Here is a 14,477-nt window from a genome sequence, read left to right as displayed (position 1 = left end):
ATAGCTTTTAAACTTCTTATAAATTATGGTTGCAAACCAATTTTACATAGAAATACAGTGCCCAGTAACAAAACACAAATTACCAAATAAGACCCTCTTAATGCTGATATAACGTAGCATTATGAGCTCAGTGACTCACCTTGTTCCTCATTGATGAGGCCCACGTGTGCATGTGCTTGTGCTCGTCTTTTCCCACCATCGGTTTTTATTAGTTGAGCAGTGTTAAAGCATCGTTCATAAAAGTAATTCCTTAACCATTTGTCCTCAGGGTCATTGAAACAGTAGGCCAAGTTAAGCTGGTTATCATACACCTCCCCATAGTGCCCTTCAAAAACAAATAATAGTCAAAATGCTAGTTTTCATCAGCTTTCACAAAACTTACACATTACAGCAATCAGGATATAATGAAAATGAAGGAGTATTTATATATGCAGCACACAAATACTACCAAGCTCTCCTACATATCAAGGAAATATGATAAAATGAAAATGACAACCTTCTAAATTAGGCATAATTGAAAATGCAGTCTAGCAAAACTGCAATGAATTGCTATCATTTTTTTTATTTTTATTTTTTTTACAAACACAAAACTTATAGAATCATAGAATCATAGAATATCCTGAGTTGGAAGGGACCCTTAAGGATCATCAAGTCCAACTCTTGATACCGCACAGGTCTACCCAAAAGTTCAGACCATGTGACTAAGTGCACAGTCCAATCTCTTCTTAAATTCAGACAGGCTCGGTGCAGTGACCACTTCCCTGGGGAGCCTGTTCCAGTGTGCAACCACCCTCTCTGTGAAGAACCCCCTCCTGATGTCGAGCCTAAATTTCCCCTGCCTCAGCTTAACCCCGTTCCCGCGGGTCCTGTCACTGGTGTTAATGGAGAAAAGGTCTCCTGCCTCTCGACACCCCCTTACGAGGAAGTTGTAGACTGTGATGAGGTCTCCCCTCAGCCTCCTCTTCTCCAGGCTGAACAGGCCCAGTGACCTCAGCCGTTCCTCGTACGTCTTCCCCTCCAGGCCTTTCACCATCTTTGTAGCCCTCCTCTGGACACTCTCCAACAGTTTCATGTCCTTTTTATACTGTGGTGCCCAGAACTGCACACAGTACTCGAGGTGAGGCCGCACCAGCGCAGAGTAGAGCGGGACAATCACCTCCCTTGACCTACTAGCGATGCCGTGCTTGATGCACCCCAGGACACGGTTGGCCCTCCTGGCCGCCAGGGCACACTGCTGGCTCATATTCAACTTGCTGTCTACCACGACCCCCAGATCCCTCTCTTCTAGGCTGCTCTCTAGCGTCTCATCGCCCAGTCTGTATGTGCAGCCAGGGTTTCCCCGTCCCAGGTGCAGGACCCGGCACTTGCTCTTATTGAACTTCATGCGGTTGGTGATCGCCCAGCTCTCCAACCTATCCAGATCCCTCTGCAAGGCCTTTCCACCCTCATTCAAGTCCACAACTCCTCCAAGTTTGGTGTCATCAGCAAACTTGCTCAAAATACCTTCTATTCCTACATCCAGATCGTTTATAAAAATATTGAAAAGTACCGGCCCTAAAATGGAGCCTTGAGGGACCCCACTGGTGACCGCCCGCCAGCCTGACGCAGCCCCATTTACCATAACCCTTTGGGCCCTGCCCGTCAGCCAATTGCTCACCCATCGTATGATGTTTTTATTTAGCTGTATGGTGGACATTTTGTCCAGTAGGATCCTATGGGAAACCGTGTCAAAAGCCTTGCTGAAGTCCAAAAAAATCACATCAGCTGGTTTCCCTTGGTCCATCATACGAGTGATCTTATCATAAAAGGAAATCAGGTTAGTTAGGCAGGACCTGCCCTTCACAAACCCATGCTGGCTGGGACCAATGACTGCTTTGTCCCCCAGGTGAGCCTCAATAAGTTCGAGAACCATCTTCTCCATGATTTTACCAGGCACTGACGTGAGACTGACAGGCCTGTAATTGCTAGGGTCTTCTTTCTGACCCTTCTTGTAAATCGGCACAACATTTGCCAGCTTCCAGTCTACCGGGACCTCTCCAAATTCCCAGGATCGTTGAAAAATAATTGAGAGAGGTTCCGCGATGACGTCCGCCAGCTCTTTCAGCACCCGGGGATGAATCCCATCCGGACCCATGGACTTGTAGGGATCCAGGTGGAGTAGCAAATCCCGCACACGTTCAGGGTCGGTTGGGAGTTTGTCATCCCCACCGTCCTGGTCCTCTAGCTCAGGGCACCCTGGGTCCCGAAGCCCATCATCGGCATTGAAGACAGAGGCAAAGAAGGCGTTAAGCGTCTCTGCTTTGCCTATGTCATTGTCTGTGAGGAGACCTTCCCTATCAAGGAGCTGCCCTATGTATTCTTTAGTTCTCCTTTTTCCATTCACATATCTGAAAAAGCCCTTTTTATTTTCTCTCACAGACACAGCCAGCTTCAACTCTAGGTGTGCTTTGGCCACACGAATTTTCTGCCTACAAACACGAACGGCATCCCTGTATTCTTTCCATGACACCTGGCCCTCCTTCCAGTAGCAAAACACTCTCTGTTTCCGCCTAATCTCCATTAGAATGTTCCTGGTCAGCCACGCCGGCCTCCTGCCCCGCCTGCCTGACTTGCGATATTTACGAATTGCTTGATCTTGTGCTTCTAGGAGGCATCGTTTAAAGAATGACCAGCACTGGTGGACATCGAGGCCTTCAAGAGCAGTTTCCCAGGGGACCTTGCTGACTAGTTCCCTGAGCAGCCTGAAGTCCGCTTTCCCCATATCTAGGGATGAGGTTTTGGTGGCACTTTTCCTTCTGTCACCGTAAATTTTGAACTCAACCACTTCATGGTCGCTTTGACCAAGGCGGCCACCAATCACCACATCTCCCACCAGACCCTCTCTGTTTTCTAGCAACAGGTCGAGGAGGGCACCTTTCCTAGTTGGCTCCGTTAGCACCTGCACCAAGAAGTTATCATCTAGGTGCTTCATGAACCTCCTGGACTTGCTCGTGTCAGCCGTGTGGCACTCCCAGTTAACGTCTGGCAAGTTGAAGTCCCCCATAAGGACAAGGGGAGTTAATCTCGAGGCCTCTCTTAGTTCTGTAAAGAATAATTTATCGGCGCTATCGTCCTGGCCAGGCGGTCTGTAATAGACTCCCACAACGACATCCCCTTTATTCGTTCGTCCCTTGATCCTTACCCAGAGGCTCTCAACTTTGCCATCGCCGACCTGAAGTTCCACACAGTCCAGCCCCTGCTTCACATATATCGCCACCCCACCACCTCGCCTACCCTGCCTGTCCCTCCTGAAGAGCCTGTAACCATCTATCGCGACACCCCAGTCACAGGACTCATCCCACCAGGTTTCGCTTATGCCGATGATGTCGTAGTTGCAGGACTGGGCCAGGACTTCTAGCTCATCCATTTTATTCCTCATACTGCGTGCGTTCGTGTAGAAGCACTTCAGGTGCGTCTCCTTACACTCAGCACCTTGTGGATCTGCCCGAAGGACCTCACTGGCACCCAGCCCCTCTGATTCTAGCGTACCTTCCCTTAGGTCTTCACCGGCATGCCTGGTTTGCCGGTGAAGTTTGAACTTAGTTTTATTTTATTAAGTTTTATTTTTATTAAGTTTTATTTTAAATATTAGTTTTATTTATTTTATTTACTAACTTTTATTGAACTTAGTTCAATAAAACACACAAAACCTCTACAAGACTCATTGAAAGACAGAAGCCAGAGTGAGCAAAAAGACCCACACATCCAGTTTCTACTGGAGAAGTGTCTGAAGCACTGAGACCTGAAAAGACACTGAATGCTTTCAAAACAGGTCTGAGGTAGCAACCATGATGATGGAGATAAAGAACCAAAGAGAGCACTCTGCAAGTGCCCCCCACTAATTTCATACCGTTTAAAATATTTAAAATAAGACTAACAAGAAATGTTTTGAGTTTTCTAGCTACTTTCCCATTTTTATTACATTATCACTCTCTCAAATTGAGGGCCAACTGGAATTTTACATCTTGGCCTAAAAAAGACAGTCCACCAAGGTATTGCTCTCAGTAAATACGGAAAGCAGAGGAGAGTTAAACTCTCAGCTCTCATTTATGATCTGAAGAAAAAACACATTTAATTCCCACTCTAATATCTAGCAGCCAGCTAAATGAATACACACTATTCCTAATATTTATAAAAACAGTGTGAGTCCCAACTCTAAGTAGCATTACAAAATTATCAACAAATACATTATTCACAATTTTAAACTACAAAATGAGAGTGCCTATGGAATTTATTTCCCTCACATATAAAACAAAACAAAAACAACCACAAAACCAAAACCACATGAGATTATTCAAAAGCTCTATTAATTTGGATTAGAGAACTAAAACTTACCTGTTAACTCTTATAATAGTGCTTCTCCCTAGGGGTATGGAAGAATATGTTCCCTACATGATGCTGAAGAATCTATGAGATAAGAGAGCGTAGCATGTATCTATACGTTTCACTGCTAAACTTACTGCTGGCACACTAAATGAATTTTCTTTCCAAACTCTGTTTATGTTAGATGTGAATGTGAATAACTCACTAAAATTCCATTGCAATTTTGGTTGGTTTCTTACTGTGGTTGTGAAACATAGCCTGTTCTTAAAAACAATTCTCATGTAGTTGGGTAAAGAAGGAGTTAAGAACCACAAGTGCTGCTGCAGGTAAGAGAATGTTTGGATAAGCTAGATGTGTGAACAGAACTGCTTTGCTTTCGGGAGTTCTGCAATTTGTAAGCTTTGCTCAGCAAAGAGAGAAAAGGGGAAAAAGAAAGAAAAAAAAGCTTCTCTTACTCCTGATATGGAGCACCACAGAGAAATAAACACGCACACAAAAATACATTAATACATTTATTTCAATACAGGCATGATCTCACTCCAAGTCCAGATCTTTTCTAAGCATTTTAGATCTATGGTATTATATCAAAAACATTTTTAATCAAAGGATGCAGTTAATTTTTTTTTTTAAATCTACAGGAAAAATTGAGGAAAATCCAACTTTCCAGAAGGACTAATTTCTTGACTGTAAATTCTATCATCGTTATGAATCCCTTGCATTGTTTAGAACAAACAGTGGTAATTACTCAAAAAAGTATTTGTTTGCATCTCTAAACCACACAGAGGAGTGCTTCCTCAGCCTCATCTCCAGTATGTTCTGTCTCAAAAATTGCAAGTTACACATATTTGAATAGAAAGTAACATAAAACCCTCATTCATCCCTCATGTCATTGTGACTAAGTTCTTTGACTTCAGAATGTCTTGAAAAAGCCCTTCAGAGTGCTTTGCAAAGCAGTAAAAGCTACATTCTGTCTTCTGAAGGAATTCCTTTACCACCAAATCACATTTGCAGTCTTCAACAGGTTTATCTAATATTTATTTCTCCTCCATTTTTATCTATTCTTCCCATTCTGGAGAACGTCTACTTAATTTTCTGTGCCTTTCTGAAATCAAGCTGAAATGGCTTTGCCTCAATTCTTAAGCACTTGCTTTTTTGTCTTTTGGTTTATGATCTAATCCCTCTCCTTTAATGGTAAGTAATGGTTTGGGCTTAATACACAAATATAGTTGTGCGTGTGCTCATATGCATATATATAAAAACATACATACATATGTGTGCATATAAAAGTTGAGATACATAATTGGGATACACCCAACATAACCACTTCAGATATAGCTATATGTTTCCTAGGGTCCCTTTCCAGTCTCAAGAAAAGCAGATGCTGCCTGGCTGTGATTTTCATCCCAATTTAAACATCTGTTGTGGCACAAGATTATCTCCAAAGTAGAAGGCAGAGGTTCCCATGATGACTACAAGCACACAAACATAACCACTTAAACACAGAGAAATATAAAAGCTAATTATAATCACTAACTTAATCTAAGGTAATAATAATACACATCAGATATTGATTACAGTGGAGTGAAAATGAACTTAGAGGATGCCAACAAATGCTTACAATAACACAGCAAAATGAAAGAATTAGATTGTCATTGGGGAAGAACACTAGATACAAATTTGTTGCCTTTGAAATCTTTGCTACAAAGTACCAAGGCACTAATGCTACATAAAATTATGCAAATAACTTCAGGTAGTGCCCTACAAATCTCAGGAGATGGAACTGACCTGAGGCGGACTATTGCTACTGCCACAGCTTTGATTGAATGAACTTTAATGTGACCCTCCGATGACTATCCTGCCGGTGAATAACAATGAGAAGTGCACAAAGACAACCATTTCTCTGTAATTGTCTTGGACAGTGGCTGACCAGATACGCTGGTGTCACAAGAAAATAAAACCCAAAAGATAGATGTTTAAAAGCCGTATTGTCTTCTGGATTCAAAGTCTCTCTGATTTACAAATCAAGAAATTCACTGAGATTATTCTGACAGTGGCAAAGCCAGTATGTCAGACTTAGTGAAAGTGAACTTTTATCTCCCCAGGAGAACAAAAATATTAGAATAGGTAAATACTCTCTTTTACAAAATCTCCCATAGGTAGCTCAGTCATTAAAGCTTTGACCCCTCTGATTTTGTACAGTAAGTTCTCTGCATCTGCTAATAGATCACACGTAGAGAAATTTTTTATGTATATATTGATGTAAAAAAAAAAAATCTGCACCACTTATCAGAGAGATAATGACACCACTGGAATATGATACCAAATGAACAGAAAGAAGTCTGAGTCACACAAGCAATTGTAAAACAGTTCCTGCAAGACAAACTGTTCTTAAATGAGTAAAAAATTAAGAATGCACACGAATTAAGGTTCAAATGCTGTTCTCATTAGTCTTTTGAAAATTACATCTAGTCCATGGAAGGTGAATCCAGGTTTCCCAGAAGACATGGGATTGAGAGAATGCTGTAAAAAGCAGCAGGATGGCTGCCCAAAATGGCAGCTGAGCAGAACAAACCAAACTTGATGGAGCAGATGGTGAAGCCTGATATTTTGTGGTTTTAGACATAACTTAAAATCTGCTGAGAAAACACCTTATAAGCAATTAGCCAGTGAAACATTTTTTCAATGCCAAATTACCAAATTTAAGGCAGTAATAATAATTCACAAGAATTCTGTTCAATTGTGATTTTTTAAAAGAAAACGTCATCCTACGCTGCAATATTTATTTTATATTTTTTAGAATGTTTTCATCACAGAATTATAGAAAATTTACTTTCCACTTTGTTTGACCTGTACTTTTCAAAATATTTTCATCATCCTTCGCAATAGAAAACAAAACAAAAAACATTGAAAGTGGATATCTATGCGCAAAAGGAAAATGTTCCTATCAAACTTTACTGGTATCTTTTTGTTAAAACAGATTTAAAAATCTCTTCCACTTGAGTTTAAACATTAAACCCTATATGTTAAACACATACAGGATTTCCTGCTCTGCATCAGAATCTCTTCAGGTGCATCTCAACTGACATGTAAGGATCTTTTCTTGTCATGCTCGAGCCATAGTCCCCAGTCAGCCCACTGAATAATATCTTGGTTTGTTTCTGGGCTGTTATCAAGAACCCTTGGAAAGGAAAGGCGTGCATGGAGCAGAAGATCATTCAGGTCCGTGCTCTGCCTGTTGGCTGTGTTCAGCCAGACAACTGTTGAGTAGTGCAATGCGCAGGGATAGTGAGGTGGCGTCTGAGTATGAGTAACGGACTTGGTAGGAAAGAAAAGAAACACACAGAAGATCTGCAAGCCGTGCTACTGTGAAGTGGTTTAGTACAACTGCTGCCACTTCTGTCTGTATGATCTCCTTTGTGACAGGATGTAGGAAATGAATTGAAAAGAAGTACAAGAGTAATCTTTAGAGTGGAGATGAAAACAACATCCCGAAGAGATCCTGGCTTGGCATTTTCCCTGAAGAAGATGCTGTTGTTGTTAACAGAAAACAGAACTTGTACTTCAGAAACTCACCTTTAAAATACAGGTATCAGAAATAAATATTTCAACATCTATCTCTGGCTGAATATTTTCTACCACAGGAACCACCAGTCAGTCAGTCATTTGTTCCTACCAGACAATGGCTGTAGGGAAACTTTTCAACAGGTGATAACACTCCTCTTCCAGTTCAGTTACTTGCTTTTAGTGGATATGACTTAGTTATAACTGACCATTCACTCTTGAAGACATGTCAAGGAATGGCCTAATGTCTGAAAAAGACATCATCACTACTGGAAGTTTCATTTTTCTCTTGCCAGAGAGATCAATACCCGCGACTCAGTAGCAAGACTACTGATGCTGTGAAGAATTCATATACGGAAAGATCCAGGATGGAGGCTCTTGGGCTGATAAGGAGCATGAACAGCAACAGAATATGGTGCTACTAACAGTTTATTTCTACCTAAATTCATACAAAGCAAAATCAGTCCCATTTTGTCCCATGGTTCGGGACAACCATGCCTGTACTTTTGCAGCTAGAAGATCATACTTTGATTCCCTTTTTTTTTTTTCCCTATAATTTCTTCCATAAGCCACACTCACTGGGTGAAAACACACAAATGCAAATGAAGAAAGGTTGCTATGGGGTAGCATGCTGACACAATCAAATTGCATGCAGAGCCTCCATTTCTTAAATATGAAGCAGGGCACACGCAGGGTGCAACCCCCTCCACCCCTCCCCAACGCTGCTAAGCACCTAAGCAGAATATACTCAAAGTACAATCTATACAAAAATGCTGGGAAATGGTCAGGATATAATTTTGTCAAGTAAGAATAAAGCTCTCTAATGATAGCAACATAAGACAATTCAACGGGTAATCTGGGACACTAAAAGGGGACTTCAAGCCATTGGAATGAAAACATGCCACTTAAATTAGAGGCACTCAGGCACTACTTAAAATGCAGAAATGCTGCCTCTGTTGAAGTCAGCTGGCTATATTTTGAGGTCTGGCTTCTTTCCAGAGCAGAATCATTTCACATTCTGTAAGCTAACTGCAAAAACAATAAATTCCTCCACTGGTCTCTATCAACTGCTAGCTTTTCTCCTGTGAAACAATATTAAGTAGAAAAGGACAAATCTGCTTGGAAAACAAAAGTATTCCTTTGCCCATACACCCCCCAAACCAAACAGAAACTACCTCCACCAAGCAAATATTAAAGGAGGGTTTGGTATGTTTATCCTTTTTCTTTTCTCTCTTTTTTTTTTTCTTTAATGCACAATCACTTTTTTTTCCTCCTCTCCACAATAGCATGGGTAATACAGTTATTGCAATGTTTCAAGCCCAGCCTAAGGCATAAGCGTGAAATCTTACAGAAAAGCATTTCACTGTAAAATGCTAAACTCTATTTTCAACCTTTAGTGCCTCAGACATAGAAAGATTTTCTAGTGTGAACACATCAAATACTCATGCTTTCTTCATATACTTTAGGAAAAGTCATCTTTTACAACAACAACAAATGATAATTCATGCTGTCAAAAGTTCGCTCGCTGAAGTGAGGAAAAAAAGCACCAAGTTAGCAGCTCCTCCTAATTGTTTGTGTCTGATATTCCCTAGAACACAGGTCAGCAGCTTGTAGCACGCACAGATTTAGCATTTGACATACCACAAACGTAGTGCAGGCTCTAAGAAAGACAACAGCTTCCAGATTGTAATTCCTATTATCCACTAGCTGCCCCAACGATCAGCTAATAAGCGGTGTCTTGCCCCTCTGAAGGCACGTCCATGCTGACTATTAGCTCTACACGCTGGCTTTGGCACAGAGAACGGTCATCTGCTACCACAGTGCTGACTGCTCCATAGACATCGCAGCCACTCACCTGGGGAATTTCCCATTTCTGCTCCCCTGCTCCAGCAAAGGAAAGCCAACAGCTGAGAGGACTCTCCCTTTAATTGCTCCTGAGCTGTAAGTTGCCTTGTATCCCCTTCATCTGGTGGGGCCACAACACAGGTAAACCAGCCCATGCTGGCAAGCACTGATCATATGAGCTCTTCATGGCCTAGACTAGTCACCATAGGTAAGGATTCGTTTAGGGTTCAACCCCACATTCAATACACAATTCAGGTGTAATCTGAAGAGCAAAGCGTTACAAGCCTGTTTAGAATAAAACTAGCACAGGTGACCCCTAGTTTGACAAATACTAGATTTGGCACACCATCCCTGACAGGCTGCTGACCCCAGTCTAAAATACTAGATTGCACTGTACAGTGTCAATCTGCATAGCACCATCCTCTTTTTGGCTCAGTGCTAACTAACTAAATAAAGGTAGCTATGCAATAATTTTAGGAGATGATTCAAAAAGCTTAAAGAAATTTTTAGGTACAGGCCTAAGAAGTAAATTAGCAATGCATTTTAAAACAGTAAGACAGACTGTAGCCACCAAGTAACAATTTAAAGAATCAGTTATACAGTGAAAGGTGTGCGAACAGCAGCTTAAAGCTTCTGATTTCACTTCTAAGTATTTTATCTGAGGAACAGCAACACTCATTACAATAAACTGTTCTCCCAGGCACGCATTAAACTAGGTGCAGTTCAAAAACTCCAAGAGGTGAATTTCTTTTCTTCCTGCTGTTTCCCTGCGACCCACCTAAAAATGCAGATGGTCAAATTTTATCTGCATCTTAGACAGACAAAATGGATAAAATTAATTCTATTTATCTGGTGCACTTCTGTAGGGTATGGTCATCATTTGTTCTCAGGATGTCAGCAGTCAAGAGATATCCAGTTACCAATCCTCGTTTTCAGATCAGGATGGGACTGTGGCTTCAAACTCTGTCTCCTGTTAACTTTCAGAACAGTACTGACTAGGGACTAGGGAGCTATGGCTCTCCAAAGGGATAGTAATAACAACCTACTGACATTGGTATGCCTTTAAAGGACAATTATAATTTTAAGTGAAATTACTGCGGGCAGTAAAACCGGGCAGGCAATTGGGCAGGCTATTTGACAGTCTCAAAATATAATTTTTCTTTTTGAAAAAAGACAACATTGTCAACAACACATATCAAGAAATAATGGCATACATTAGATGTTGAGCTATGTAGATTACTTTGGCATTTATCCTGCAATTTTCTTAAAAAAAAAAAAAACAAAAAAAAAAACCGCCCTACAAATATACGTATTTAAACAGGTAAATCCCCCCCTTTTTTTTAAACTACGAAGACCAAAACTAGTAAAAGAGAGGTTAGTACGTGATAAAAAAGGATGATCAAGAAATAATTAGAAAGAACTCTATTCTGAAGTCAGAAGTGTTTACATTACTTGCATCAAAGACGACCAAAGAGGAATGCAGTCAACAAGTATTGTCAATATTTCTGCCAATTTGTTTGTTATTTTGGGGGGAGTGGGTGGTGTGTAATGCTGTACCTAGGGCAAAATAACTCTGTCAGCTATTTTTCTGAGAAGCTGCAAGAACTAATGCTAGCTCCCTATTTTTAAATACTGGAAGGTATTCAAATACAATGATTATGAGATTAAGTTAGACAGACAAATAGATTTTCTTTGCACACTATAGTACTAGTTTAAAAGAAAGATTCCCATATGATTTGAAGTTCAATCAAAATGTTATCCTAAAAATGAAAACAGAACATTCGCTAGTGAATCCAAAGCTTAATGGTATGTACAACATAACACTGGTAAACAGTCACAATTTTTAGATGAAGAAATAATGAACACAATTGCTCTTTGATATCAACTTCCACATCATAATGGACTGCCTTGATTCATCCTGTCAAAGCAAACAATTTATGTCCATCATTGCAGAGTCTAAAATTACAGGCTATCTGCAAAAAGAAAAGATTAACATATCCCACCAATAAATATGGAAAATGGATCAACAAATACCTAACTTTCTCTACGTGCTATAGTAACAACTCTGAAACTCGACACTTTGGAGCAACAGTTCTAAGCAAAACTCACAATGAGACAGCAACACTGTGATACAAAAATATCAGGTGAGAAAGCTAAAGAACAAAAGGGAAAGCTTTTTACTGACATCAGTAATGTTTCATTTTCCACTTACCACCTCAGGTTAAAAAAAACAATCTCTTCATGAAGTTTAAATTCATCAAAAAATGTATAAGTCATACAGATTTTTTTCATACCTTTATACCTGCAATCTCTTCACCACAACTATTAGCTCAGGACAGCATACTTGAGAAGGGCACATTTTCAGCTAGCCTAATATTAGTGACATCAGCCACATCGTAAAACTCTCACAGTTCACTACCCCAAATGTTACTTTAAATGCTTTAAGCCATATTTGGCTTGAACTGTAGTGCTTGAGGAGCAAACGCAGGTCAGCTGCTGTTGTGGCTGCTATGCTGTAGTAAGTTCCAGCTGAAGGATGAAGCCAACTGCTGAACACCTTTTAAATGGTTTCAGCTGAAGTTGTCATGAGATTGTAAGCCAGAGCTCCAACTAGTTTGATTAGAATCAGAGAGTAACAGGATTAGTGGAACTCCTAAATTAGTATTTGATGAGCTTTGTAATCCATATGTTATCTTCACAGCACTACTAGCTCCAACAAGCTGTGACACAAATAGCATCCACCCCTTTGTCTGCCTCACTTAAAACAAAGATTTGTGGAAAGGTTTACACTGAAACTGGCAAAAAATCAAAACTCTCACTACACTGATCTTGCAATTCAGTCCAAATGTGTTGCTTGAACACTTGCCAACTCCACTGGCACGTTCTCATTATTTCTTTGCTTTCACTTTAACCAACTTGAACAGGCAAAGCGTGGAAATACTCTCTTCCAGAGGTACGACACAATCAGTCAGCTGATGGGCAGTATCCCATCTCTCACTGAGCCCAGCACATAATGAATGCCAATTTCAGTGAGAGAAAAGGCCTCTGCCTTTCAAAGGCACAGAACCGGCACAGTCAGCACCCTGCCTCTTCTCTGGGAGGGTATTTGCCACCTCTATTGGCACACAGCAGTTAATAATACTGAAAAAGATCTTGCACTGAAGGAACACAAAATACTCTCCTCAAGCAGCTTCAGGAAGCAGGTCCATCAAGATATGCCATAACTACCACTTTTCAACACCAACATATTGGCAGAATGCTTATGTATGGCAGGGTGGTCTGGGTGCAAAACACTTTCGTACTCCTGCAGACAACATGGGTCTATGTTCAGGCTGTAGTCACACTCAAGAAAAACTTGAATATTTCTTCCTATCATGGGCTGGCTAGGATTGTAGTGAATTAAATAAAGAAACACAACTTTATGCTTTCATAGTAAACATAAAATAAACATGTTAAATGAGTGGAAAGTTGTCTTTTCTAAAATAAAGTTTTCTGTTCTAAAGTTTCAGTAAGAAAGCTTAGGTCCCAAACTCTCAAGCTTTATTTTAGATTTTCCTCTTTGTAACAATCAAAATGTAACTTGAAACAAGCCAACTACAATGAAATCAACTCTACTATGAAACAATTGTAGTTAGAGCTTTACCTCTCTCTATTCCTACAATTATTTCAAGGGAGAAAGACAGAGTAAGTTATGTTACTATTTACAGTAAAGCAAAATGATAAATATGAGCGCTCAGTAAATAGTAGGCAATAGAGAAAATACAGTAATTTGGAGTTATGTCTTCACTAATATTTAGTAATTCACAGGTGGCATGTTACGTCTGTGTGCTGTATTTTATTTGACATGTTCACAATCCTTTTTAAGTCAGTCACAAATCCAAACAGTTAGCAGACAGTGTATTTAATAAAATCAGATTTATAAAACTATTACTGTTTGAAACAGCATTTCACCTATTAAATTTTTCTAATACGAAACCAGCTAGTCAACTCAATAGAGAAAGAAAAACAATAAATAATGAAACCGTGAGAAAATATTTGAGGTGTTATCAAAGCTATAAATATATTAATCATTTCTGATATTATAATGCACTCTCCGTGTTTTTCTTTTTTTTTTTTTCCTCCCCAGAAAACCTCTCCCGATATCTGCAGCTCCTAATCATTTATTCTATAAATACAGCTTAGTTGACTAAGGCTGAAATGTGCTAAGATGCAGTAACGTTTCAAATTCATACATGAAACAATTTGGAAGCTTCCCCCAGGCATTGGCGGCTGCGGCTCCCGCTGCTCTGCTACCCACAATCCCCCCATTTACCTGCTCGCTGGGCTGCCTCAGCCCCGGTCAGGAAGTGGTAAAGCTGATCCAGCTTATCAGGCTGCTCCTCCAGGGACTTCTGCTGCCATATGGCTGACCCGGGCCCTGCAGCCTCCCTCAAGGCATTCCACTTCTGTATCAGAGTGAAGAGCTCGGAGAAGGACTTGTGATAACCCTGTCGCAGCATGTCTATGCAGATGTTCTCCTTGTATGAATTCCTGTTACTGGGAATACGAAAGACGGATTTTAAGCCTTTAAACCTGTATTCTGTTCTTCACCTTACCAAATAATTACAGATACTAAAACAGCTTTCAAGACGAGACCTCTGCAGTTCACCACCAGGGAAGGGGTATATTTTTCCCTTCTCAGAAAGCATTCTACCAAAATACAATTACAA

The 14,477-nt window shown here is 40.4% G+C and overlaps 1 protein-coding gene across 1 annotated transcript in view; it reads right to left on the bottom strand.

The window, feature by feature from the left end:
- The window catches only part of TTC29 (tetratricopeptide repeat domain 29), a 210,911-nt gene that overhangs the window by 95,967 nt on the left and 100,467 nt on the right, over positions 1–14,477 (bottom strand). Inside the window, 2 exon segments of the mRNA XM_083833632.1 lie at positions 140–325; positions 14,081–14,304. Of these exon segments, the coding sequence (XP_083689758.1) occupies positions 140–325; positions 14,081–14,304 (410 nt within the window).

This window comes from Anser anser (assembly GCF_964211835.1).
Source record: "Anser anser genome assembly, chromosome: 4".
In the NCBI taxonomy this organism is placed as follows: domain Eukaryota; kingdom Metazoa; phylum Chordata; class Aves; order Anseriformes; family Anatidae; genus Anser; species Anser anser.
Note: the sequence above shows the minus strand (reverse complement) of the source record. Positions and strands in the feature narration are given on the sequence as shown.